Source organism: Dasypus novemcinctus, chromosome 20, assembly GCF_030445035.2.
Source record: "Dasypus novemcinctus isolate mDasNov1 chromosome 20, mDasNov1.1.hap2, whole genome shotgun sequence".
Classification (NCBI taxonomy): domain Eukaryota; kingdom Metazoa; phylum Chordata; class Mammalia; order Cingulata; family Dasypodidae; genus Dasypus; species Dasypus novemcinctus.
Window position 1 is genome coordinate 43,677,969 of NC_080692.1, and position 27,907 is coordinate 43,705,875.

Consider the following 27,907-nt stretch of genomic DNA (forward strand, 5'->3'; position numbering starts at 1 on the left):
CCTGGCTTTGGTAGGCTAAAAGATAAAAAGGGTGGAGAGATAAAACAGTAAGGATATTGTTTACTCTTCCTTCATAATGCTAGTCTGGTTTACCCAAATCATTGTCTCAATGCATGGTTCTATTTTCAATGTCAAATGTGGAAAATTTCATTTTCTTTTTTTCCTTTTGTAACATTGTTCATTCCCCTTTCTCCCTCCTCTAGGAGTACTACAGTAAAGGCCACAGGCTTTGAAAGTGGAGAGAGGGAAGTATGTCCATTATTTAAAAAGGATTACACCTGTCATGATGGGTACCATGTACTTATTGCATGTTAGTATGGCAGTTTGTATTGTTTATGAATCCCCAAAAAATAGATATTGGATTGTGTTTGTAAAACGGTCTGTTCCTCTGGGTGTATTAGATAATACAGGACTCAGAGATTTCACTTTTACTTTATTAAATCAAGATTAGGGCTTTTCTTTGACCATGTCATTAGGGCGACTTGGTTTGAGTCCCTGCCTACAGCTGGCTTACAGCTGTGAGCTATATAAATGGATGCTCAATCAAAGGTGGGGAAGTAAAATACACAGAGAAGGAGAACACAGAAGCAGTTACACAGGAAGAGAGAGTGCTCCATAGACACAGCCCTGGGAAGGGAGATAGGCCTGACAGTCTACAGCTGACCTTGTGGAGCAAGAAGAGCAGCTGAGCCTGAAAAGAAGCCCTGCAAGAGAGATGAGCCTTATGCCAACCTACAGCTGAGATCAGAAGAAGCTGGGACTGCGGAGACTTAAGAGGAAGAAGGAAGGCTGAACCCTCGCAGAGATCCCCTCCATCTTGCGTCAACACGTGGCAACAGATTTTGGGTGAGAAGTTACCTCTTATGGTACCTTGAGCTGGACTTTTTAGGGCCTGGTAATTGTAAGCCTTTACTTCAAATAAACACTTTTATAAAAGCCAACAGATTCTGTACTTTGCATCAGGACCCCTTGGACTGACTAATACACCAGGTATGGAGCTAAATGTTCTATTTGTATTTCCTCATTTAATTTTTTCAATAACACTATGGAAGAAATATAGTGCTTTCTGTTTTTCAGTGATAAGAAACAAATTCAAGTGAGATTAAGTAATTTAGCCCAAAGACCACAATCAGCAGTAGATATGCTCAACTTGAAGGTCCATGCTCTCGATCCCTTGGGGTTACTTTCCTCCTAGTAGAATCTGTGCCAGGGGGAGTGTGTGTGCGTGTGTATGTATGAGTGAAATGTCATGAGCACTAAGCCATCAGAACTTTCTATCTGCTATTTTTGTTGTCCTAAGCTCTCATTATTTGTCCTCCATCTCTTAAAAATATTATTTACCTCTTTGGGGCCTTCCAATCCCTAAGCATAATCACTAGTGGGAAACTAAAACCCAGAGCAGAATCCAGGCTCCACAAGCGGGGTAGAAGCACAGTTCTCTGGAGGATGAGAGGAGGAGAGGTTACATCCGATGGACATATCAGGGGCGGCTCATAGGAGAAGGAGTCTTTGACAAGGGACTTGAAGATGGGAAGGTTTTTCGCAGAGTGGGGGGGAGGGGTTGCAATTCTGGAAGCAGTGGGCTGGAAGAGAGCTAAGGCCAAAAGCACACCACATGGAAAGTTCAACAACCACAAGTAGTCCGCTTTGGTTGAAGGACATTTGGGGTGGCAGGGTGAGGCTGAAGAGGCAGACAGGGCTCTGCTCTGGAGAGAGCTAAACATTCAAGTGAGGGGTCTGTTGTTAATCTGGGGTACAGCAGGATGGGGTCCCAAATTCTCGACCCCACAGAAACAGGGTGGGTAATGTATGTGAGTGAGCAGGGCCAGCTGTAAGACACAGATATAGACTTTTTCCATATTAAACACTTAGAAATTGTCTTCATTTCTACAAGTAAATACATTAAATTTCATTTACATTTTAAATATGTAGCCTTTTCAGGCTATCTTTCTTTTTCTTATGTTTGGAAGAGAAGTGAGGATGGAGAACTATTTCTCCACTTTACAAAAAGCAACAGCACAAGCATAATCATATCTGTCAAATTACACTTTGTCTTAGCATCAGGAAGGATAGGGAGTGTTGGGGACTCTGGCAAACTGGAGAGTATTTGCTTTGCCTACAGGGGGCAGCCAATTTCCAGCTGATTACAGTTAGATGGGAGCCTTAGTTCAGCATTTCTAGATCTTTCAGATTTTCATGGGAAGTCAAAAATTCTGATTTTCATATAAAATCCCTTGATTATTTTGTGGAGAAATAAAAAGCATAACCTTGCAGAAAAATATCTAACAAACCACTCCTGCCCCCCGCTTCTGTAAATCGGCCAATGAGAGCGGGACCTTGCACCTGCCTTCTGCTTCTGTAACCCTGCTTGCAAAATTTTGCCTAGCAATGCTTTAGCTAATGATCAAGAGCCATGCTAGTCCTGCAAAAAATCCTATATAAACCTATGAAAACTGAGAAATGGGGTTCAGAATTTGAAGATTGACTCTCCTCTGGGCCTGCCCATAATAAATCTATTCCTCCATCTCTCCAAGTGCCGTTTGGGTTTTTCTGCCACTCAGAACTCCTGGCTTTGCTGCAACAATTTAACAATAGCTAATTATAGAAAAAACACTGTGTAGGTCAAACTAACACCGTTCTACACGCTGCTAAATTGCAAGCCCTGAATAGGACATCATCAAAGCTCTTTAAATTGAAGAATCACACTTTAAGAATTTAGTTGAGGAAGATTATCTACAGCTGTGTATAAAATGAATTAAAGCAAAAGGGAGTCTGGAAGCAGATACACCAACTAAGACACCTTCGCCAAAAGCTTGACTTGAACTGAATAGGTAGCCAAGGAAATGGAAAGGTGCTTGCAGGAACAGGACTGTGAAGAAAGGCTGTCTAGGATTCAGCAGCAGGATGTGAGGCATAAAAAAGGAAGTTCAGTGTTGTTTACAGAAATAATAAACTCCAGGAAAGAAGTTGTTTTTCTTTCTCCTTTGGTTTTGGTACCAGGGGAGGGTACAGCCATAACTTTGAGTGTCAGGATAAATCAAACTCCAGAATAAGAAAGTTTAAGCAACAGGAATAGTAGCTGGCAGAAAGAAATCAGCTAAGAAGGCAGTTTCATGAAGGGTTCAGACATAACACAAGCAGTGGGGTCACAGCTGAGGTAGGAGTTAGCTGTCAGGAAACATATTGTGATGCTAATATTTTTATGACTTAAGTTTCTTTTTCATTTGGAACTTTTCTATTGGAGCAACAGTGTTTCATGGTCAGAGACAAAAAATATTCTTCCAATTCAATTTTACTGATACTTATAGTGGGCCAGATGTTATCCTGTCTGCAGGAAAGAGGTTCTGAATAAGACTGAAGGGTCTTGGCTTTTATGCAGAGAATTCTAGTTCAGGGAGACAGATAATTTTTAAAAATAGACAAATTAACAAGAAAATACCAGGTAGTGATAAGTTCAATGCAAAACAAAAGAAAACAAAACCAGAGTGATGGAACATAAAGTAACTGGGGGACCACTTCAGGCGGTCGGGGAAGGCTTCCCTGCTGAGCGGCTGCGCTCCACTTTCTGTATCTCGGGGCTGGTCCTTCTCATCTTGATTCTAAACGCGTGTTGCTGCACAGGTGAGTGAAGAGAGAAGAGCCTCAGGCCAAGGGGCACAGATGCTGAGGAATCTGTCAAGAGAGGTCTTATACTGGTGAATTGTTGCTACTAGCTGGGCAAACTCAGATGGACACAGATGCGGCCATGATTAAAATGCAGTGCTGGGCTCTGCCCTGCAGTGGGTGCAGCCTGGGCTCCTACCCTCAGGGCTCCTTTAAGGGGCCGCCACTGTTTCCTCATCCAGCCTCATGGGGAAGAAGGAGCCAGGGAGGTTTGGGGGGTGGGGGCGAGAAACGATGTGAATAGGTCAAGGTCCTAGAGAATGAAATGGTTGATCCAGTTCCTAGAGTTTCAGAATGGAAAAGAGAAATCTAGGGAGAGTATTTACAAGCCTAATTTACTTGCCCGAAGTCACAGGTAAATGAGTCGCAGAACCAGTTCTAGAACTCCAGACCACGATGCATCACCCAAAGCTCCTCCTAGCATGCGCAGTGTGTCCTCACCTTAGGTGAAACTTCCCTCCTCTGAACACCCACAGCACTTAGATTATGCCCCTTAAAAGGCGTTCTTCACTTTCTACCATGGGTGGTCTGTCCCTTAACCTGCTGGGCTGCGGGTGCCTTAGTGCCTGGGAATGTGGTTAAACCTCTTTCCCTTCGCCCACACAATGCCCTCCTCATGATGGCCTTCGATAAACACTCACTGAATAGAAATCACAAAAATAAACACAGCTACGCATCACAGACAAAGCCACTCATCTCTGATTCATGTATGTTTATGTAGTCATTCAACAAGGCAAGGGGTGGAAGGGGTTGGGGGTGGAATATAAAAAATGTACAAGGTCTGTGACCTCACAAAACTTATAGAATACTGATATCTAGGTTTGGGTGACTTCAGCATAAACTAGACCTAAATTTTCTGTGAATCAAGAGTTCCCATGCACCTCTTCTAAATCTTCATAACTTCTCTAATTCTGTTCAAAAATATTTGAATATTTAAGATGTGCTAAAATCATGTTAGAAAATGAAGGTATGTAAAACAACAACAACCAAACACAGGGCTGGGGAGCTTCTGTTCTACTGAGATGGTGACATGAGATGCTCCAGGGTGCCATTCAACCAAAACATCTTTGGACAACTAGAAAAACCTAGCAAAGCCATCTTCCGCAAAACTTCAGAAAACAGTTAAAGGGTTTCTGGATGAGCACTGAAATGAGAAAACACAGCATTAAAAATAGTAGGAGATTTTTATAACTCTCTCTTTTATATTTAGGTCCTTGATCCATTTTGAGTTAATTTTTGTGTAAACTGTGAGATAGGGGTCTTCTTTCTTTCTTTTGCATATGGCTATCCAGTTCTCCCAGAACAGACTGTTCTGGTCCAGCTGGGAGAACTTGACATCCTTGTCAAAAATCATTTGACTGTGTATGTGAGGGTCTATTTCTGATTTCTCGATTCATATCCATTGTTCAATGCATCTGACTTTATGCCAGAACCATGCTGTTTGTACCACTGTAGCTAAGTAAGATGCTTTAAAGTCTATAAGTCCTCCAATTTGGTTCTTTTTAAAGATCTTTTTGGCTACTCAAGGCCCCTTACCCTTCCAAATAAGTTTGATAATTGGTTCTCCCATTTCTGCAAAAAAGGCTGTAGGGATAAAAGAAACAACTGTATACTCTTAGAAGAAAATATAGGAAACATCTCAAGATCTTGTGGTAAGCTAGTTTCTTAAACCTTATACAAAAAGTGCAAGCAACAAAAGAAAAAAACAGATAAATGGGACCTCCTCAAAATTCAACAATTTTGCACCTCAAAGGATTTTGTCAAAAGGGTGAAAAACTCAATGGGAGAAAATATTTGGCAATCACATATCTGATAAGGGTTTAATGTCCATGATATACAAAAGATATTGCAACTAAACAATATATTTGCTCATAATAAATATATATATAGCTCATAAGATATATATAATATATATATTATATATATAATTAACTCAATGTAATTTGCTTTTTATGGCAAATTACCTAATTAAAAAATGGGCAAAAGACTTGAAAAGACAATTGTCCAAAGAAGAAATACAAATGGCAAAGAAACACGTGAAAAAATGTTCAACATCACTAGCAATTAGGGAAATACAAATCAAAACTACAACGAGATATCATTTCACACCTACTAGACTGGCCGCTATTAAAAAGTCAGAAGACTGTAAATGTTGGAGAGGATGTAGAGAGATAGGAACACTTGTTCACTTTTGGCGGGAGTGTAGAATGGTACAGACATTGTGGAAGACTGTTTGGCAGTTCCTAAGAAACTTAACATAAACTTGCCATGGAACCTGGCGATACCATTACTAGGTATATAACAGAGTAATGACACGAATAAATATCTGCTGTTCATATCAGCTGATGTTCATATCAGCTTTATTCTCAATTGCCAAAAGTGGGAAACAACCCAGGTATCCATCAACTGATGAATGGATAAACAAATTGTGGTGTATACACACAATGGAATATTATGCAGCTGTAAGAAGAAATGAAGTCATAAAGCATATGACAACATGGATGAACCTGGAAGACATTATGTTGAGTGAAGTGAGTCAGATATAAAAGGACAAATACTATACGATTGCGTTATTATGAACTAAATATATTGCATAAACTCATGGAGCTAACAATTAGAAAATAGGACACCAGAAAATAGGAGTGTAGAGAATAGAAAGCTGAGGGTTAATCTGTGCAGAATTGGTAAAACAACTTGTTCATAAATCTTTGGAAATGAATAAAAAAAGTGAAAGCATATCATGGTGTTTGTAACTAGCAATATGACAGTGGTTGAAAAGGAAAATCTAAAGTCATGTATATTACTAGAAGGAAAACTAAAAACTGTAACATGGAACTCTATAAGATAGTAAAACCTCATGTAAAACATGAATACGAGTGATATTGCATATAAAAAACCTTTTTAATGAAATATAAATACAAATATACTAGAGAGAAGGAGAAAGAATAGCAGCTATGTATGTCAGGGAAAGCATAGAGAGACTGACAGGTGATGAGTTTTGTTGATTTGTTTATCACTATTATTATTATTGGAATAATGAAAGTGTGCTAAGAATGACTGAAGTGATGAATGCGCAAATATGTACACCAGATACCATTGATTGTACACTTTGGATGGTTTTATGCTTTATTAATATGTATCAATAAAGTTGATTTGTTAAAAAAAAAATAAAAGAAAATGGTAGGAGAGGGAAGAGATGTGGCTCAAGTGGTTAAGCGCCTGCCTCCCACATGGGAGGTCCTGGGTTCGGTTCCTGGTGTCTCCTAAAAAACAAAAACAGAAAACAAACAAGCAAGCAAGCAAGCGGAAAAAAACCAACTCAAGAGAGCCACGTGACTCAGTGGCTGAGCACCAGCTTCCCACATACGAGGTCCTGGGTTTAATCTCTGGCCCCAGTACCTCAAAAAAAAAAAAAACCACAAAAACCCAAAAAACTGTAAAGAGAAAGTTGTGGCACCCTGCAGGTCCCTGCTCCACCCACTCCCACTGTGGTGTGGAGCCAGCCTGCATCCCACTGGGGGTCCCTGACCCGGTTTCAGAAGAAACAGAATAATCCCCATGAGCATAAACTGTGCATCTATATGCAAAAGAATACACAAAATTTAATATACAAGAATTAACGCAAAATGAACCAAAGACTAAATTTAAGAACCAATATTATAAAACTCCTAGAAGAAAACATAGAAAACATCTTCAGAACCTTTTGTAAGCAATGATTTATTCTACTTTAGACTAAAAGCGTGAGTGACATAAGAAAATATAGATAGATGGGACTTTATAATATTACACTTTTGTGCATCATCACTTACATCATGAAAGTAAAATGACAACTTACAGATTGGGAGAAAACATTTGTAAATGTGACAAGGGTTTTTTTGGTTTTTGTTTCGCTTTGTTTTCAGGTCCAGGGCCAGGGATTGAACCTGGACCTCGTATGCGGTACGCCAGCACTCAACCACTTCAGCTACACTGGCCCTGATAAGGGTTTAATATCCAGAATACATAAAGGAATCCTACAGCTCAGCAACAAAAAGACAAACAACACAGCAAAAAAATGGGCAAAAGACTTGAATAGACCTTTCTCCGATGATACACAAATGGTCAATAAGCACATGAAAAGATGCTCAATATCATTCGCAATTAGGGAAATGCAAAAACAAACAAAAAACAAACAAATAACACAATGAGATAACATTTCATACCTAGATTGGCTACTTTTTTTTTTTTTTTTTTTTTAGGAAAATAACAAGTTTTGAAGAGGAAAGGGAGAAGTAGGAAGACTCATTTGTTTTTGGTGGAAATGTACAATGGTACAACTGCTGTGGAAAACAGCTTGGTGGTTCTTCCCAGAATTAAGTATGGAGTTACCAAATGACCAGGCAATCCAATTCTAGGTCTAGGCCCACAAGAATTGAAAGCATGGACTCTAAAAGATATTTGTACACCGATATTCATAGCAGCATTATTCCCACTTTCCAAAAGCTGGAAGTAATCCAAATGTCCATCAACAGGTGAATGGATAAATAAAATGTGGAAGATACATACAATGGATATTATCCAGCCATGAGAAGGAATGAAGTTCTCAGACATGCAACAACATGGATGAAACTTGAAGAAAGATATTACTTTGAGTGAAATAAGCCATAATCAAAAGGACAAATATCGTATATCTCACTGATTGAAGTAAATAGAATAAACAAGTTCAAAGAGTCAGAAACCCGAATACATGTTACCAGCATCAGGTGAGTGTCAGAAATGGGGACTTAATGCTGAACTGGTACAGTTTCTGTGTGGGTGATGGAAAAGTTTTGGTAATGGATGGTTGTGATGGTAGCACAACACTTTGAATGTAATTAACACCACTGAATTATATATTTGAATGTGGTTAAAAGGGACAGTTTAGGTTGTATAAATATTATTATAATTATTTAGAATAAAATAATTTAAAACAACCATAAGACTCTATAACACAAGGAACCCTAAGGTAAACTATGGAGTACAGTAAATAGTACAATTATAACAACATTGTTTCATTAATTGAAACAAAAGTACCACACTAATGCAAATTGTTGATAATAGGAAAAACTGGGCATTGGGGTTGTGTATGAGAATTCTATATTTTCTGCATGATTTTCTTAAAACCTACAATTTCTTTAATTTAAAAGAATGTACTTTAACCATCTGTCATAATTATTCTCAAATAGTAATATACAAAGGTGGTATCTCTCTTTAAAAGAAAAAGTTAAAAAAAGCATATAATCTACACCACAAACAGCACATATACACTCATTTACATGCAGTATATGTTAATAAATAACATAATATAATGTATGTGTATGTTATGTGCATATATATTTTATATGTACAATAATCGCATGTATTGAAAAAAATGCAGTGCTGGTGAGTGAAATTTGTTTTTTATTTGCTTGTTTACTTCATTGTTTTCCTTTTATCTCTATATATTGATAGTGATATATCGATAATTCACTAAATTGATATAAATTTAGAAAAAGAATTGCAATAAAATTATTGAGGGAGGCTTTTTGCCAAGATGGAGTGACAAAGAAATTTTCTTTTACTTATCCTCCCACTGAAAAGTAAAAGAAAACACACACAAAATACAAGAAGCAATGGTTTTCAAGACACTAGACATTAGGCAGTAATAATTTATCCTAGTAATACCAGCACAGCATCTATTAGAATGGCTAAAATTTAAAAAGCTATTGTGTCAACTTGGCCAGGTAACGGTGCCCAGTTGTTTGGTCAAGCAAACACTGGCCTAATTGTACTGTGAGGACATTTGGTGGACTTAAATCATCAGGGATTGATGGTGTCTATGGCTGATGACATCTACATCAACTGAGGAGACTGTCTTCAGCGATGAGAGACGACTCATCCAATCAGTTGAAGGCCTTAAAAGAGAAGTGATTCCAGCACTCAGACAGCCGGCGTCTCCTGGGGAACTCAACGAGGACTGCATCAGTGTTCCTGGCTTGCAGCCTGCCCTGCAGAATCTGGGCTTGTGCAACCCCATGGTCATGTGAGGCGATTTTATAAAATCTCATACTATTTACAGATGTCTCCTGTGGGTTCTGTTTCCCTAGAGAACCCAGCCTAATAGACTGGCCATATTAAATTTTAATGAGCATGTGGAGGAACCAGAACTCTCCTAACTGCTGGCAGGAATGTAAAATCGTTTATTTGCTTTGTAAAATATTTGGGCTGTTTAAAAAATTAAATATATGTCTACTGCATGATCCAGTCATACTACCATTATCTATTTACCCAAGGAAATGAAAACATATGTCTACACAAAGACTTGTACTTGAAGGCTTACAGCAGCTTGATTTGTAATAGCCAGCAACTGGAGGCAATTCAAATGTCCATCAGCAGGGGAAGGGATAAACAAATTATGCTGTATCTATAAAATGGAAAACTATTCACCAAGAAAAAGGAATGACCAATTGACACACACAGCATGGATGGATGTCAAAATAACTTTGCTGGGTAAAATAATGCCAGCCAACAAAGGGTACATATTGTGTGTTTTTATTTATATAAAATTCTGAAAAATGCAAACTACTCTATGATGAAAGAATATGGATCAGTGGTTGCCTAGCTTTGGAGGATGAGGTGGGGTCAGAAGGGAGGAATACAAATGGGCACCAGGAAATTTTTTGATGTGATTAACATGCTCATTATGTTGCTTGTGTGATGGTGTCATAGGTGAATGCATACACCAATTGCACACTTTAAATGTCTCATTATGTTGCTTGTGTGATGGTGTCATAGGTGAATGCATAACCAATTGCACACTTTAAATGTCTCATTATGTTGATTGTGTGATGGTGTCATAGGTGAATGCATACACCAATTGCACACTTTAAATATGTGCACTTTGTTCCATGTCAAGCACATCTCAATGAAGCTGTTAAAATTATTGAAGGAAAATGTTAAATGTTCAGAACCCAGCAATCAAAAAATAACTACAACAGTCTTTGCTATTCAAGATATGTATGTGCGTATATACTGGTGTGTGTGTATATGTTCAATATAACATTGTTACTGGGATTATCTGATGAATCGCTTGTCTTTACCAAGTATTAGAAATCTTTTTTAAATTACCAATTTCATCAGTGATTTTTCATTAATGATGCAAAACCTATTGGCAATTTCCTATAACTATTTCCAGGTCTTTCTTGCTAGAGTGATTTATGTTTATGCTTCTCCTCTGAGGGGCTGACTGTGCCCTTACTTTCTCAACTCTCACTGCCTGTCACCTTCTCCTGACAGTCCTTTCAGTGTCTCATGTCCTCTATCAACCCTAATAAGGAGGTACCTTATCAAGAAGCTAATTGGATCAAAGCATTTCTGGCACTAAATAGCAAGGCTTCATTTCCCCCTTAACTGTGAATTCAGGGACACAATTTCTACAAATGAGGTTCAGTTTTAGAGAATGTTTTATATCCTTTCTGTAAGAGTTTCTCTTTAGTACTGAGTCTTATCTGCTTTTCTCCTTTTGAGTCTCACACGTGTTTTGGTTCATAGCTGCCAAGGGGCTTCGTTATAATGTATTGTAGAGACTGATTTGAGAGGAATGATTAGATTTCTTGATGATGTAGAACTTGCTTTGTGGCATGAGCACAGTTTGTACACTGCGCTCACAGACATGGGTTCTTAAAAGTTGCCAAAATCAGCACTAACATAAAGTGACGTGGTATCAAAGATGCAAAGCTTTGTTTGTTTCTCATGAACTTTGAAGAAACACCTATTGCAAATATTTAATAAAATCATGTGCAATGTGACCCTGACAAATAAAAAACACAGAGTGAAAAATTTTGCTAATTGAGTGACTCTCCCCTACCCTCTACAGAGCCCTTCCAACACTTGATTCTTGAAAATAGGTTTATTTGGAAAAGTAAAAGTAGTAAACCTTCCAATCAGAGGTTCTTTTTTTTGCCTTAAGAGCTAACCACTGATCCCCATATACAGTTGTCCAATGGAAAAAGGTTTCTTTACAGTGGAGAGTACTTTCTTTTGAAGATGAAGCATCCCTGTCAGAGAAGGCTTACAAAAATTTATTGGATTGCAAGGCTAGAACTCATAAAAGTGGCCTCTCGAGAGTCCAAGGATACTATGATTCGTCCATTCTTTGAGAGCTTAGTGGATTGGCACAGTAACAAGACAAACAAATCATCCAGAATGGAAAGGGTATTTTACTTGAAGTTAGAGGAATTCACGTCTATTTGGACTATCTAGTTTGTAGATGCAAATAGAGTCATATCAAAAGTAATAAAAATCATTTCCTTTGTCTAATATTCCACCAGGAACACTGGTCTCCTCTTTATTCTTTCTTGGGGTTTCCAGGGCATCATTCCTAGTACTTACGGCTAATTCAGCTCACACACCGTCTGACAGCCACCATATACACCTTCCTATAGGGCAGCTCACTTCCCGCGCCTCCGGCTTGAATGATCGCAAACGCACTTTGCAACTACTGTTTCCCGCTCATTTCGCTCGTTTGCCAATTTCAAAAGCAAAGGAGGATGGAAGCTAAAAGACTGGGAAGAACCTTTGGGAGTTTCAGGAGACTAGGGAGGTAAAATTTTAGCTTATGGTTCTTAGGAGAAGAGGCTCTGGTAAAAATCCCTCATTATAGGGGACAGGGTGCCCTGGAAATGAGCCATGCCCATGAAGTCCGAGAGCCAGCTTCATTTCAGCTCAGTCGTTGAAGGGTTTACGGTGGCCCACCTCTACCCTGACTTCCTCTCAGAAGCAAAAGCCAATCATCCCGGAAGGACGATATTATGATCCAGAACCTCAAGTTATCTTGACAAGTTTTCATACACAATCTTCAAGACTCAATCCAAAATAAACTGGTCTACAAAACAAAAATTGACTGCAGAATCAGATGACAGAACCAGAACCATAGGAAATTTTGATTTTGAAGTTGTCAGATGCAGATTTAAATATGTGTAATTGAAAAGCAAACAAGCAGAACAAAAATATGTATGATTAGAATATTCAAGACATTCAATGACAGAATGGGACGTTTCAACATGGCATTGGAAATTATTTCTAAAAACACCACTCAGTTATCTCCCCAAGTAACCAAAAAATGAATGTTCATAGCAGCACTATTCAAAATAGGTAAAACCTGAGAACAATCCAAATGTTGACCAACTGCTGAAAGGATAAATGAATTGTGGTATATCCATACAATGGAATATTAGTCAGCAATAAAAAGCAACAAATTACTGATACATACAATAAAATAGATGAACCTCAAAAACATTACGCTAAGTGAAAGAAGCCAGGCACTGAAGACAACATCCCAAATAAATGAAATTTCCAGAAAAGACAAAACTAAAGAGACTGTGGTGGTTTGAAAGCATATGTACCCCAGAAAAGCGTGTCTTAAAGTGAATCCATTCCTGTGAGTGTGGACCCATTGTTCCTTAAGGTCTGATCCACCTCATTCAGGATGGATCTTAATCCTCTCACTGGAGTCCTCTATGAGAGAATGAAATTCAGACTGAGAGTAAAAGCCACGGAAGCAGGAAGCTGAAAGTAACAAAACCTGGAAGAGAAGGGCGAGGCCAGCAGATGCTGCCATGTGCCTTGCCATGAGACAGAGGAGCCCAGGATCACTGGCAGCAGGTCTGTGGGAACAAAGCATTGCCTGATGATGCCTTGACTGGGACATTTTTTCTCAGCCTCAAAAGTGAAAGCTTGCAAGCTGACAAACTCCCATCCTTAAAGCTAATGCATTTCATGGTATCTGCTTTGAGAAGCTTCACAAACTACAACAGAGACAGCAAACAGACCCGTGGCTGCCTGCGGTAAGGGCTGGGAGCCAGGATTGGCTACAGCCTGCAACCAGGAAACATTTGGAGGTGACAGAAGTATTTTAAAACCAGACTCTGGTAATGGTTGAACAACTACATACCTTTTACAAAAAATCATCAAATGGGTGAAGTGTATGGTACATAAGTCACCCCTCAAGAAAATTTTAAAGAATTATTAGCAGCCCAATTCAATTTTGACAAAAGTGACATGCTCGTCCCCTCCCCCAGCCCCAGGTGGTGGCTAACTTCTCTAATAAACAATAAGAGGTCAATCAAGCTACTGGCAATGGAGGGGGCAGAAGCAGAGGGGACTGACTGAAGTCTGGAAAAAGCCTCAGATGCAAAAATAATCTTCATGACCTGACAACTCCCTCCCTTTTAAACTACCAACCACAACCATTTTGATGTGAAAAGGTTAGTTTACCTGGACCTGAAAAACACCAGAACTCACTCAGTTTTGCACATTCTGGTGATGCCGGGAGCTGGGGACCCTGCTACCACTAAATGCAGAGGTGAAATCTCTGTCAAAGGGCTGACACTCAAAGATAAAGAGAAAATCCTAAAAGAAGTTAGAGGGGAGGAAAGAAGCAAACATCACCTATGACACAATAAGAATTTTAGGAAAATCTGCATCAGAAACTGTAATCTAGAAGACAATGGGACAATATATTTATAGTGCTAAAAACTGTCAAGTTAGAATTCTATATTCAGTGAAAATATCCTTCAAAAATGAAAGTCAACTAAAGACATGTTCAGATAAACAAACCTTAGAGAATTTACTGCCAGCACTACAGGAAAAATGAAAGGCAGATTTTCAGGTTGTTAAGAAATTATGCCAGTTCTTCAGGAAGAATTATATAGCACCAAAGCAATGTGTAAGTGGGTAAATATATGAAAACCATTTTCCGTATATTCATGTTTTTGGAAAGACACCTTTTAAAACAAAAGCAGTATTGTATTGTGGGGTTTATAGCATATACAGTAGTAACATACCCGACAATAGTAAAAAGACAGAATCTGTGTTTCTCAACTTTTTTCTCAACTATTCATCTCTCCCCTCCCCCAGGAAACTTTTCATATATTTTTATCTATCCACCATATTATCTAAGATGTTTTTGCCTCCTGAATCAACTTTCCTCGTTGAAGGCAATATTATTCCCATTGAGAATGCATTCTCTAGAGGCTATGGTAAGAGGACTGCTAGTGAACGGCCTTGACTCCTTGCTACACACACAAATGCTAATAAGTCATTCTTTAAGTTCACAGATGGTGGTGCTGGCAGAAGCATTGAGGACAGGGAAGGTTAGAACGAATGTGTTCTATTTCATGATGGAAATCAACTCTGTCCTGTGATGGAAAGCATTGCCAGCTGGACTTCTCCACTCAAGGAATCACTCTCCCCATCTTAACCTTATCCTTTATAAGGGATCCAGACAGAAGACTATGATCAGCAGTATTGCAGTTTTCCAGGCTGCAAAGAGAAATACTGCATGATGGGTTGGCTTCAACACAGGCATTGACTGTCCCACGGTTGTGGAGGCTCACGGGCTTGCTGGCTCCCGGCATCGGTGGTGTTCCGGTGCTGGCATGCTTGTAATCTTTGTGTTCCTCGGCTCTCCTGTCACATGGTGGTCAGTCCCCCCTTTTCTCTTCCAGGTACCCACTGACTTCCTGCTTCTGACTCCCATGTAGGAGGAAGAACCAGCCTGATTCAGTTAGCCACACCTTAGCTAAAAGAACATCTGGAACTGGTCCTATTTCCAATAGGTTCACACTCCCAGAAATGGGATTAAGATTCAAGAACATGTTCTTTCTGGGCAACATAATTCAATCTGCCACAAACAGATAAAAGTTGGCCTCTTTTCTCAGATCGTCCCCTACTTTCTCAAGGGGCTCCTATACAAAGTGGCTTTGGTAGCAGGGATAGAGGTTGGGTGCAGGTCTTTATTGGGATGTGCCCTTGCCTAGGGCAATATGGCTTCCACCACTGCTGAATGCCTAACCAACAATAGCAGAGACCAGTGTTGAGACCCCAGTAGAGAACCTTTCTTGACGAGATCAGTGTTCCAGCAGGGTGTTTACAATGGACCAGTACCCAATGAATACTTATACCCCATCCTACTGTCCACTTCCACAGACACCAAAAGGTTGGGATCTTCTTGATTGATTTCTACATTGAGACCAATATGCTCTTGATTGCCTTGTAATTTACCTTTTGATTGTACTATTTATGATGAAAAAGTTCCCAAATATTGAGATTGATTTTTATATTTATTTCCAGAAACCACAGCTTTTGTGTAGGAAAGAAATCAGTTTCTATTTTTATAAAGGAAATGGCAAATGACTTGTTTTCCCATATTTTTGAAAGCCCAGAAAACTGGATAATATGTCTTCAAATTCTAAATGTTAAACACAGAAGTGGCCTCAATTTTGTCCCATGGTCTCCTGATCAGTTACCATATTCACAAGATTCAACTCAATCATTATGTATCTCCAAAGCTTCATATCATCAAGAATTACATAGAAAAGCTGACCTTAAACCCAAAATAATGTTTTCAAGCAAAAAAAAATGTAGTTTATGACTTGTAATTACCCTCCTTTTAGGTTTAGGAGGAATTCTTGAGTAATTAATGCCTGGGATTCGTAATATCTGTTTTTGAGTGTTTAAACTGAAACAGAGTAGAACAGTAGGACTCAGTAAAATCTAGATTTTTAACTTAATGGTAGTCGTTGAATAAAACAAGTTAATTCTGTTTTCCTCATATGATCTGAGAGTAGGTTAGGGCAACCCACATTTATACTATAGCTTTGAGTTTTTGTTTCAAAGGATTCAGCTAAACATGGGGCAGATTAGGTAACAGAATTTCTCTTCCTAAAATAGCTGTAGCCCAAAAGGAAGTGTTATGTGAGAATGAAGTCAGAGAAATTCATAAGAAGAATTCATAAGCATCTTGATCAATTTCTGAGGAGGAATGTGCTCTGAAGGATGGACCAAGGTCGTTTTTCCTGATGTTGCTCCCTCCGAGACAACGCCTGGCAGAACTGGGCCATGACAGCCCAAGGGAAATGGGAGTTTGAAGCAATTATCTAAATAATTCAGACAAGAAGGCACATTCAGCCTTTTCAAAGTCACCCACAGAACACAAGCAGAACCTAAATGTTTTGAATCTTGATAGGAATTTACTAAAGTACCCCTAGGATAACATACTGATATTTATATATTACAAAAAGGAGCATTTTTAAATCTCATTTATATTAGTCATATAAAGTGAAGGCTCAATTTTCCCTCTACTTTGCCCAATACATAGTGCCTTTTCACCAACGGTGTTCTTACATCTTATTTATAGCATTTATAATTCAGTATTTCTAAAATAATTTCCTCACTAAGCAGCATGAATTTTCATCCAGAAGAAAAAAATCTATGTGGCTGATATGGATACACAACAAAGGAGGAACAGAAAAGGAAATAGCATTGCCCATATATTTTTGGGAAATAAAAAGATTTCACAAGCTACTTTAAAAAAAAAATCACTTTATTTGTAGGATACATTTTCTCCAAGGAAGGGAGGTAGAGAAATTGAGACTTACTGAACCTTTTCACTGCCAGCCATAATTAACAATGAATACACCAAAGAAAAAGACACGTTTTTACAGCAAACCTCCTCCCCTCTGACATTACATTTCCATTCTGTGGAAAGAAACAACTCAGAACAAACAGAGACAGATACCTTATATTTATTAGTCATAAATAAATATAAGTGCCAATTAAATTTTTTTCAGTACCTGCTACATTTTATACGAAAGCCTGAAAGAAAAAAAGAAAAGAAAAAAGAAATGAAGAGCACTGATTTTTTCCATACCTCATGCCAATGGAGTTTGGTTTTATGGGGAATAAGAATTCCATATATACTTCAAAAATTATTTCAATTTTATATCCTAATCTAAAATCTTTTATAATATTATTTCATTCATGAACTGATAGGTTACACTGTATGAGAAAGTAGAATATTTGAGCTTTCCAATTTTCCTCTTACCTCCAGCCTCTGCTAATTTGCACTTGAAAAATACAGTTTGCATGTGGACTAATACATAATGTAAAATTTAAAAGTTAAAGAGATCAAAGAGAAACTTTTTTCAAAGCTTTTTAGACCAGCCATGCTATAACGTACCTAGAGAGTTCTAGTAATTTTCCAGCCTTTTAAAAGATGAGGCAGGCTCTTGAATGGAGCTACCCTTGCCTGGTCACTCCCCTTCCACTACTGTATCTGACTCTGATATACTCCACTGTCCAGTTATCATTTGAAATTGTGAATCCTGTGCATTATGAGGTGCAAAGTTTATAGCAACCTGCCAAGCCTAAATCACGAGGGCTGAAGACCAAATGAAAAACAGGAACTGATGGTTTCCTGCTTCCAAGCATATTACAATTTGGTGGAGAAACAAACATTCTTAAACTATGAACCTTCCTGCAGCTATCGCCCAAGGAGCTTCCGGTGAGAAGGTTCTACTACTTCAACAAAGGATATGTATACACTGTTATCAGATGTCTCCAAGGCCTAGACACTATTGTGCACTGATACAGTCACATTCTACTACATTCACTACATTTATAAGAGTTTTTGCGGATGATCCAAGTACTACTTGGAATGCACACAGTTACATTTCTGAAGTGACAGGGCTGAATGAAGGAAATACATAAGGAAGTGGGAGCTAAGCCAGAAAAAGTCAAGGCATGCTTTGTCACCCCCACCCAGGACAGCCAACTCCCTCTTTCTGTGGGCATAAGTAAGGTCCATGTGGGTGTATGTATGACAGTGTGTACTAGAACATGGGAGAAAATGCATGTAGGTCTGCTTAAGAAATAAAGGACAAAAAGGTCTCTTAAATAATTGTGAAGGGAGGAGACTACAGCTTTCTTAGTTCAACAATGCATAGCATGTGGTGACACTCCTGCCATCACTGCTTCATGATAACAGAAGAGCTAAAGAATTCGTTTTGGAAGTAAGTGCCAAAGTACAGATGAAAGAGGGAGATGAAAAGAGGCACATTTGCGTAACCGGGTTCAAATACCAAGGAAAGCACAACTGGGCCAGGGGCAGGAATGGCAGGGACCTCGACGTTTAGGATGCGCAGGAGTGCACAGGTGCTGCCCATCTACTCGCTTCCCAGCATCTCAGTCTGGGTCTCCGGCCGCTTCCTCTAACATCTTTTCCTTGTTAACCGTAAAGACTGTATGAGAGTATCTTTTCTTTAAAACTTTTTGAAAAGGTTTCTCTCTTGGGACTTGAATACAAGGACAGCAGCTCTTCTCTGTTCTCTGCTTCATTCTCCTCTGAGATCCTCCCCACAGCCCTTTCACAATTAAAGCCATGATTCTATCCTTTTTGTCTTTTTTTGTTGAACTTTCTTTATTTCAATTCCCCATTACTCTTATTGTCAGATATATCTGACTCTTCTTTTTCTCAGCCCTGGATGGAATCACATATCTTAGATGTGTATTGATTTTGTGTGAAACACGTGTTTTCAGATGACAAATATCTAGAGAAAGCCTAGTTACACACAAGCAGAAAAAGACATGACCAATATATTTGGATAATATTCAAAAAAGTCCCAGGTACTTTTGCATTATTGATAGATCCCACAGCTTCAACCAAAAAGCAAAGGATTTTAGCACAATATGGAGATCAATATAAACATTACATATTTCCATAAACAATATATATTTCCTTGTGTGCTTTTAAAGAATTATAATCATGGTCTTTCAAGGCATAAATTCTGATAGGTATTATAAGTAAATTAAGTCTAATTATTTATTCCTTACTTGTTAGTGACAGAAAAAATCAATTCTGGCACCAGATGGAAGAAAATCAGAAGAGGGGAACAGAAGGATGTATTTCTTTTCCATACCACAATATGAAAAGAGATTATATTATTTTTGAATAAGCTTTATCGTTCATGCAGTTGTTTTAATCTTTCACCTCCAGGATGTGAAATGTATGCAGCAAGTTCAAAGGACTAGCCTCTACCCAGGGTAAATTGATAGTATCTATTTTCTTCTGATAGGAATAGAGAGACTATAGTAATTGAAGATTCGCATGTCTCCATCTACTCACAAGATAGGTATTTTATAGTGCTCAATCCATATATTATGACCTCATATTTAGAAGTTTATAAACACACATTATGGGTTTCAGAATTCCTTGGGGTTAGTCCCCAGGGAGTTTAAGTAGGGTATAACAATGTTAGTGGGATAGTTGATGTCTCCTTTCCTATAAGGATGCAGAAAATCCATCTGAATGGGGAAAAAAGAAGTTCCAGTTTCAACAATTATTTCCAGGGCCATGACCTGGTCAGGGTGATCAGAAATTTGTTATATCACATTTGAGAGCACAGATTTAAGGGGAAAAAAAAGTTTAGGCCAATGTAAATTTTAAGCTTCCCTGCAAATTTCCACACCACTTCTCTAGTCACAAGGCTACAAGCTCAAACCCAGAGCCAAGCCAATACCTCTGGTAATGGACAGAGATAGATAGTGCTGGCAAGCCAAGGTCAAGAGCAGAGAATTCTCTGACACTCTGATCTGCTTAGAAAGAGGATCACCTTTTCCTCTCCATTTGCCTCACTTTCTCCCTATCCCACATATCTGGTAGTTTGAAGTTGCCAAATTTACTATTTACATTTACTGCTGACTTCATTAAAGGCATTACATTAGCCTGCAAAGTGCCTTGGAAGTGCTTACACACTTGTTTCCATCCCTGATATGTGCCTACCAAAAGTCACATGGCTGTGACCTGATCTCAACCCTGGGAAGGTGAAGAAACAAAACAAACAAAAAAAACCCACAGAATTGCTCTGGATCCTTATTCCTCCACATACTTTTCCTCATACTTGCACAAAAGTCCTTATAGTATTTGCTCTTTGGAAGACTACAAACAGATACTATCTGGTTCTGATAGCAAAGTGTTTATACACCACAATAAGCATTTCCTAAAGATTCCATAGATTAGAGACATATTTTTCCTTAGGTCACTCCTAACAAGGATGTGGAAGGTAAAAATCTCACAAAGTCAGTATTTTCAAACATAGAAACTGGAAATATAAATGGCTGGCTTTCCAAAGAAATCGGTAGTTGTATATAATAAAATTATACAGCTGTCATAGCTGCTGACAAGAAATGTTATTGGTATTTTCCATTTTGAACCATCTATCACATTTCTGTGAAGCTTCTGACAAATCTAAGGATATTTGTTTGGCAAACAAAATCCCAGGATTTCTTGGGTCTGTTATTTTATATGTAGATGCTTATGCTGTATTGTCCAGATTGCTTCAGGGGCGAGTAATCAGCTTAAACACAGTTTTAAGCCAAGAGACGGGCATGAGACATCACAAAGCCAGACAGGGTTATTGTCTGAACATTTGCCATCTGGGATGGTTTATATCCTGCCTATGTTAAAACAACCATAAGAAACAAAATCCAGTAAGCATTTCCTTAACTTCTGTGGGAAAAGCAACTTACATGCATAATTTTGTAAAAGCCGTTAGTAAAATATTTTCTAAAAAGCTTATGTAACTAAAGTCTTCTTCCACACAAAAAGATCTTTGTTACGGAATGACATAATCCTTCAACCACCTTAATTTTACTGACGCGCAATTAAAATTATACTAGCAGTCGTACTTATTCACAATCCTTCGACTCGATGCAACTCTCCAACTGGGGCTAATTAAAATAGGTCAGCTCTGCCCATCCGAGCCGGCCTTGAGGTTCCCTCCACTTCCTCTACCGGGTCAGCTACGGCGGCCGCAAAGAGCCAAGCGGTGCTGGCGGTCAACTTTAGCGTGGTGCAAGGTAGGCTGGACTTGCTGGCGCCCAAAGCCGCCGTGAAGATGCTTGTTTCTGGTGCTGGAGACGTCAAGTTTACTAAAGATGGCAATATGCTGCCTCACGGAATGCAAATTCAACACCCAACAGCCTCCTTAATAGCAAAAGTAGCAAGAGCCCAGGAGGACTTAACTGGTGGTGGTACTACTTGCAGTGTCCTCATGATTGGAAAGCTGCTGAAACAAGCAGATCTCTACATTTCTGAAGTGCTTCATCCCAGAAAAATAGCACAAGGATTTGAAACTGCAAAGGAAAAGGCTCTCTAGCTTTTGGAACATATCACAGTAAGCAAGGAGATGGACAGAGAAACATTTCTGGATGGGGCCAGAACATCTCCACATACTAAAGTTTCCATGTTGAACTTGCTGACATCTTGGGAGGATATAGCGGACTCATTTTGGCCATTAAAAATAAGATGAACCTTTTCAACCGCTGAAATCATATAGATGAAACATAAATCCGAAACTGACCCAAGCTTAACCTCAGTGCTTGTTTTGGACTGCTAGGCACAGCATCCATTGATATGGGGAAAAAAGGAGAAGACGACCCATACATCCTGACATGCAATACGTCATGACCATATGAAGAAAGCAGAAGTGAACTCTGGCTTTTTTTTTTCTTTCTCCTAACCAGTGCATAAGAGAGAAATAAACTAGTAAAAGCTGAAAGAATTTCATTGAAGATAGAGTTTAAAAAAAACTAAAAAAGTCTGAGGTGATTCAGATACAGGATTTGTTGCCATTAATCAAAAGGGAATTGAGTCCTTTTCCTTAGATTCTCTTGCAAAAGAGATATAGGAGCTCTGTGCAGAGCAAAAAGGGAGAAATACGGAGAGGCTGACTCTTGTGGTAGGATAGCTCTGAATTCTTTGGATAACTTAAATCATGACTATTTGAGGCCATGCAAGCCTTGCCTATGAGTAAACACTGGGAGAAGAGAAGTTCACCTTTATTGGGGAATGTAATACTCCTCACTTCTGTCACATTGTTGGTGAAAGGACCAAATAAGCACACACTCACTCGAATCAAAGATACAATAAAAGATGGCCTGAGGGCTGTCAAAAGTGTTTTTGATGATGGCTATGTGGATCCAGGTGCTGATGCAGTGGAAGTGGCCATGGCAGAAGCTCTGGTTAAATATAAGCCCAGTGTAAAGGGCAGAGATAACTTGGAAGCCAAGCACACTGATGCATTGCTCATTATTCTCAAGGCTCTTGCTCAGAGCTCTGGTTTTGACCTTCAGGAAACACTAGTAAAAGTACAAGCAGAACATTCAGAATCAGGTCAATCTGTGGGTGCAGATTTGAACACAGGTGAGCCAATGGTAGCAGTAGAAGTAGGCATATAGGATAACTATTGTGTAAAGAAACAGCTTCTGCAGTCCTGCACTGTGATTGCTACCAATGTGCGATGCTTGATGAGATCATGAGATCATGTTATCATGAGATCATGAATGTCTTCTCTAAAAGGTGGAATTGAAGCTTTCCTTGTAGTATGATCTGAATCATGAGACTTGAGTGGTCCTAAGAATATGGAATTTTTGTCCTAGCTTCAAATGACTTTCAAAGGAATTTTTTGCCCATATTAAAATAGGGCATTGGCACCTTTTCAAATTACAAAGTTCTGAAATGATAAGTTTTTTTTTTAAATTGTGCTGAATTGTACACTCATAAAACAGGTCCTTTTTACCCAGTGAATAGGATGTTTCACTTTAGCTGCAGTGGCATAAAGTTACATGTTAGATAAGCTTAAGTTATCTATCTAGTTATGTCTTTCACACACAAAAAAAGTCATATCAGGAACTCATTTTCAGTCTCTCCATCCTCCCTTCAGTCCCTATGGGGAAACTTAATTTTGTCATTGAAGAGCAATTGAAAAATTAGACTGGTGTTAAAGGGTGATGTCCTCTCTTGGCAGATGTATCAAAAGTGATCAAATTTTTTTAATTGAATGTGTCTGCCACAACCTGAATATCCTCTGAGCTGACTCTTAAGAGTAATATCAAAATATAAATGACCAAACATGGCAAAGTGCAAAGTCCAATCTGAAGGTCTTAACTGCAGGTAAACAAAAATAAAACAATGGTACTCATCAAATGCAGTGATTGTGCCACACTAATGAAAGAAGTTGTTGGTGTGGGAGGAGTGGGGGTTGTGGAGACTGGGGTATATGGGAACCTCTTATATTTTTTATTTAACATTTTGTGTGATTTACATATCTTTTTTTAAAAAGATAATTAAAAAAAGGGCCTTGGGAAGGAAAAATAAATAAAACAATGTGACTATAGAAGACAATACCTTAATGGTATTAGAATATTCTACAAGGTAACTACAGAGATGTCATCACTTAGAAACACAATTTCAGTAAGGATATCGATATATATAACTTCATGCTACACATATACACCTCTATGTTTAGATACATCTATCCGCAGAAAGGGGTATATGTATGGCATATGTAAAATTTCTTACTATAAAGTAATGCCAAATTGTAATTTATCCTGAGAAAACATTCTCATTAAATTGTAGCGTCCTTTAAACAGCAAGAGCATGTATGCATATCTGTAAGCGAAGACCACGTGGAAGAGTCAAACTTTCATTGTATAAGCTAAGCTGGGATTTCTCAGACTCAGTAGTCCTGACATTTGAGTGGGTGGTTCTTTCTTGTAAGGGGCTGGCCTGAGAACTGTGGGATGTTTAATGGGATCCTTGCCTCTGTCAACTAGATGGGCATTCTCCTGCTTCCCCGAGGCAGTCAGGACAATCAAAAATGTCTCCAGACATTGCCAGCTGTCCTGGGTGATAATGGAAAGAAAACCATCTCAGTTGAGAAGGACTGGTCTAATCAAACATCAGCCTGGGCCACTTCAGTTTTACCTTTCAGATGCCACATGGAATAATTTTGCACATATTTACAGACTAATGTTGGACATATCTATTGCATAAGTCTAACCAAGAATCATTTAACAAGACGTAAAATTTCCAGATAACATTTTCAATGGAAAAGTGATGCATGAATTCTACGGAGCTCAGTAATTAATTTTTTAGCAAGTTGAACACAAGGTACAAATCTGAGTGACACATTTAATGACTTTTGAATGTGGTTTTTGCTAGCCCTTTAATTTTTTGCTTGAGAGTATTGTTAAAAATGTATTCCCCTTTTAGGTAATTACTAAACAATAACAATAGCTCAAAAGAGAAAGCACATTCAGAGAAAGCACATATTATGAATATTTAACACAGCTCACTCATAGTATAGTCTCACTACATTTTTGCTACCAATAACATCAAAATAGCAAACCAGTTCTGCACAAAGTCAATATTTTCAAATTCTTAACTCTGTATCAGTATAATCTGTATTGTTAACCAATTATAGTTTAATTGCTAATTTTATGACTTCAATATTCAATCACATTTCGATATTGCCTATGCCAATGATTTAGTGTTTTTTAAGGGGCTTTAAAAAAAATCTTGATATCTTGTAAGTTGACTCACCAAAATATATCACCTCTTTTAATCTATATGGTATACTAAGTTTTCTATATGAAAATTGAAGCAGAACTTTTTGGCACAGTTCACCTACATTGGGTGATAGTGAGTTCTGGTGTCTTCTTTTAGCTTAAGGCATCCCAAAGCACAAAGACAAAGTCAAGACTTCCTTTCCCTTTCTCTTATACATGAACACATCCAGCCACTTGGAGTCTGTCAGTAGAATTTTCTTGCTATGGGTCAAGCTGGTTTAACAAGCATCCTAAGTAGTCCTACCTGCTGCTAAGGGAAGAAATACCTACCAGCTCACATCCCTTTATTTGTATGAACCTTGCCTTCCTTGTGTGACCCAGCACAAGGGCTGTCCATGAGATGTCTGCGAAAGTCAGGATGGGTAAAACAATTCTACTCATTTGGGGTAATTAAACTGGGATAACACTTGCATCTCATGCTGGTATGGGCATTATGAGCAGTAACCAGTAAGCTGGCTTGTGATTAATAGATAATATATAATAGACTTGTGTCCCTCCAACACTGTTGGTAATAGAGTTTTGCCCTATCAGACCATGTGGTTCAGCTTTCACAGTAGCACAGAAATGAGCTTTATTTAACTCTGTGTGTGTGTGTGTGTGTGTGTGATTACACTCTGTCTTGGTGTAACTATACTACGGTAGATAGAAGAAGGGATATCCCTTATAGTCTGTCTTCCACAGAAGCTAAGCTTTACTTCATTGAACTGTATTCATTTCTAAACATCAAGTTATTAAGATGATGATAATTTGTAAATAAATAATTCACTCATGTTTGTAGTCTTTTGCACTATAATAATAATAATAATAATAATAATAATGCAAACAGGCTTACATATGGGGATCTAAAATTGAGCTTATACCCTAAATTCTGAGGAGGTCGGGAGTGTTATCCAGACTGTGAATCAACACAGTCTAAATTCAACAAGGCTTTATATTGTCTAAGTAAACTTGACAAAAGGGGAGGAAGCTATTCTTATTTAAAATTTAAAAAGAGGAGGATTATAGCTAACATAGACTTGGTTCAACAAATCACAATAATCAGCTGTAGCATTTTGTATCCTTATTACTCAATAAGGATTGTATTTAATCTACCCTATCACTCACCCACTGCCCCTAAATGGGGCAAAAATAAATAATTTTTAAAAACCCTATGGTTCTAAATGTCAGTTTTAAGAAGGCAGGTAGTTTATTAAGCCAGTTTGTATTGATAATGAGGAATATTTTTGCCTCAGCATTTCTTTTGCTTTTACCTTGATTAGGAAAGTTCCTCAGCCTCAATAATTATGAGTTCCTTCTTGTTTTAGCACTGTATCTTCTAGATTTGAACCACGTAAATTTGATTTACCAACATCATTTCATCAGCATTTTACTAGCAGAAAACCCATGATGTGCTAATAAAATAGTTCACAGGATGGTTCATTTCTTATTTATCTTCCAAGCCCTCATGAAAAGTAGAGTCCTTCTTGGATTTTTGTTGTTGTTGCTCTTTTTATTTTGTTTTTCCACATAGCCCCTACGATTCCACAAAACGACTTGACCATTTCCTTCTGGAGTCACTAAGAAAACCTAACAAAAACACCCTGCCTTGGGTCTTTCTTTTTCCACTGTCCCTAGGAAGTGGGCTGGTGTGAAGTATTCTCACATGGATCCAGCTGCATTCGCAATGCACCAATTTTATGAAGATACCAGAGTTGGAGAAATTCCTCTGGCATGGCATGGAAACCAGAAAAAGGCAAGACATTGTCATAGTAGTGGTGGCTGATCGGCTGCTCATGCATATTCACAGAGAAGGGCCAGAAGCCGTAGATGGACACCTCTTCACAGAGGCCCAGGGCGGCGCTCACCAGAAAGAGTCCTGTGGACAGGCGCTTGGCATGGATTCCCCTGCTTTTCCAGAACTTCCCAATGTTGCGCAGAAAATTGGGGTTGGCAAAAAGCACTGTTTGATTGGCACCAACATCTGATAATGTGTAATAAACCCGGAGGGATGGCTCTATTCCCGTCTTCATAGAAAAGGCAGGCATGTAGATATAACTGTGGTTATAGATTTTCATGCTGTCCACAAATGTCTTTCTGGACCAAAGCAGGTTTTGAAACCTATTAAAGAGAAGAAGAAACTGACTTAAAACAGGAGAAAAAGGAAATCTATCAAAACCTATTCTACTATTCTTCGGATGGCCCTGTGGCTCAAGTCAATCTCAACAAAAACATGGAAAACTCTTTGCTTGTATTCAAAATCCTCCGAAAACTTAGCAACCATCTCTCATCAAGTAGCCTGGCTTTCCTCCACCCCAAAGACCTAAATTCAGGTCAACAATCCTAAACGGAGAGTCCTCTCAATTCAAATATATGGTACATTTTGTTCTCTTCTAGAATGTATTTGCCTGGAATGTGAAATGGTTTAATACTCATGAATTCCTAAAGGTTGTTGGATGGGATTTTGATAAACATTCCTCTGCAAACTGGCATAAGCACCGGGCTGGTTTCCTCATCTGCAAAGCAAAGGAACCATTCCAAAGGTACCTCTTCCCACTGAAATTCTATGATTCTATAAGTGTTCAGATTATGATATAAAGTAACTATAACATTACATTGGAAAATATTCATTACAATTATAAAATGATGCTGAGAGTCACCTATATCATTTACCTCCAAAAACTCTACTTTTCTATATTCCTTCAGTTTAGATGACATAGAGAGAGGCTCTCTCTCCAAACATACTAAAAATGTGTGGTTTACATTCTATGTGTCAAGCATGGGAGAATTAAAAATTAATGAGCCAAATTTTGACTGCAAGTAATTCAAGTCCAGTTGTGGAAACCAATATATAAATGAGTACAACATACTGTTCTAAGTGCACAGTTGATATTTGTATGAAGCATTATGGAACACAGATGAGAAAAACAATTCTGTCATGGGTGGGTTCCAAGATGCTACAAAGAAAGGCTAACATTTAAATCCATTTCAACAGAGGAACAAAAGAAGGAGCAGCAGTTGA

The 27,907-nt window shown here is 38.4% G+C and overlaps 1 protein-coding gene and 1 pseudogene across 1 annotated transcript in view; one reads left to right on the forward strand and one right to left on the reverse strand.

The window, feature by feature from the left end:
* The first annotated feature begins 3,488 nt into the window (after positions 1–3,488).
* On the forward strand, positions 3,489–22,818 carry LOC101439474 (T-complex protein 1 subunit zeta pseudogene; annotated as a pseudogene).
* The window catches only part of ST8SIA1 (ST8 alpha-N-acetyl-neuraminide alpha-2,8-sialyltransferase 1), a 149,596-nt gene continuing 138,715 nt past the window's right edge, over positions 17,027–27,907 (reverse strand). The window contains exon 5 of the mRNA XM_004448656.3: positions 17,027–27,006. Within this exon, the coding sequence (XP_004448713.2) occupies positions 26,520–27,006 (487 nt within the window). The 3' untranslated portion in view covers positions 17,027–26,519. The remainder of the gene's footprint in view (positions 27,007–27,907) is intronic.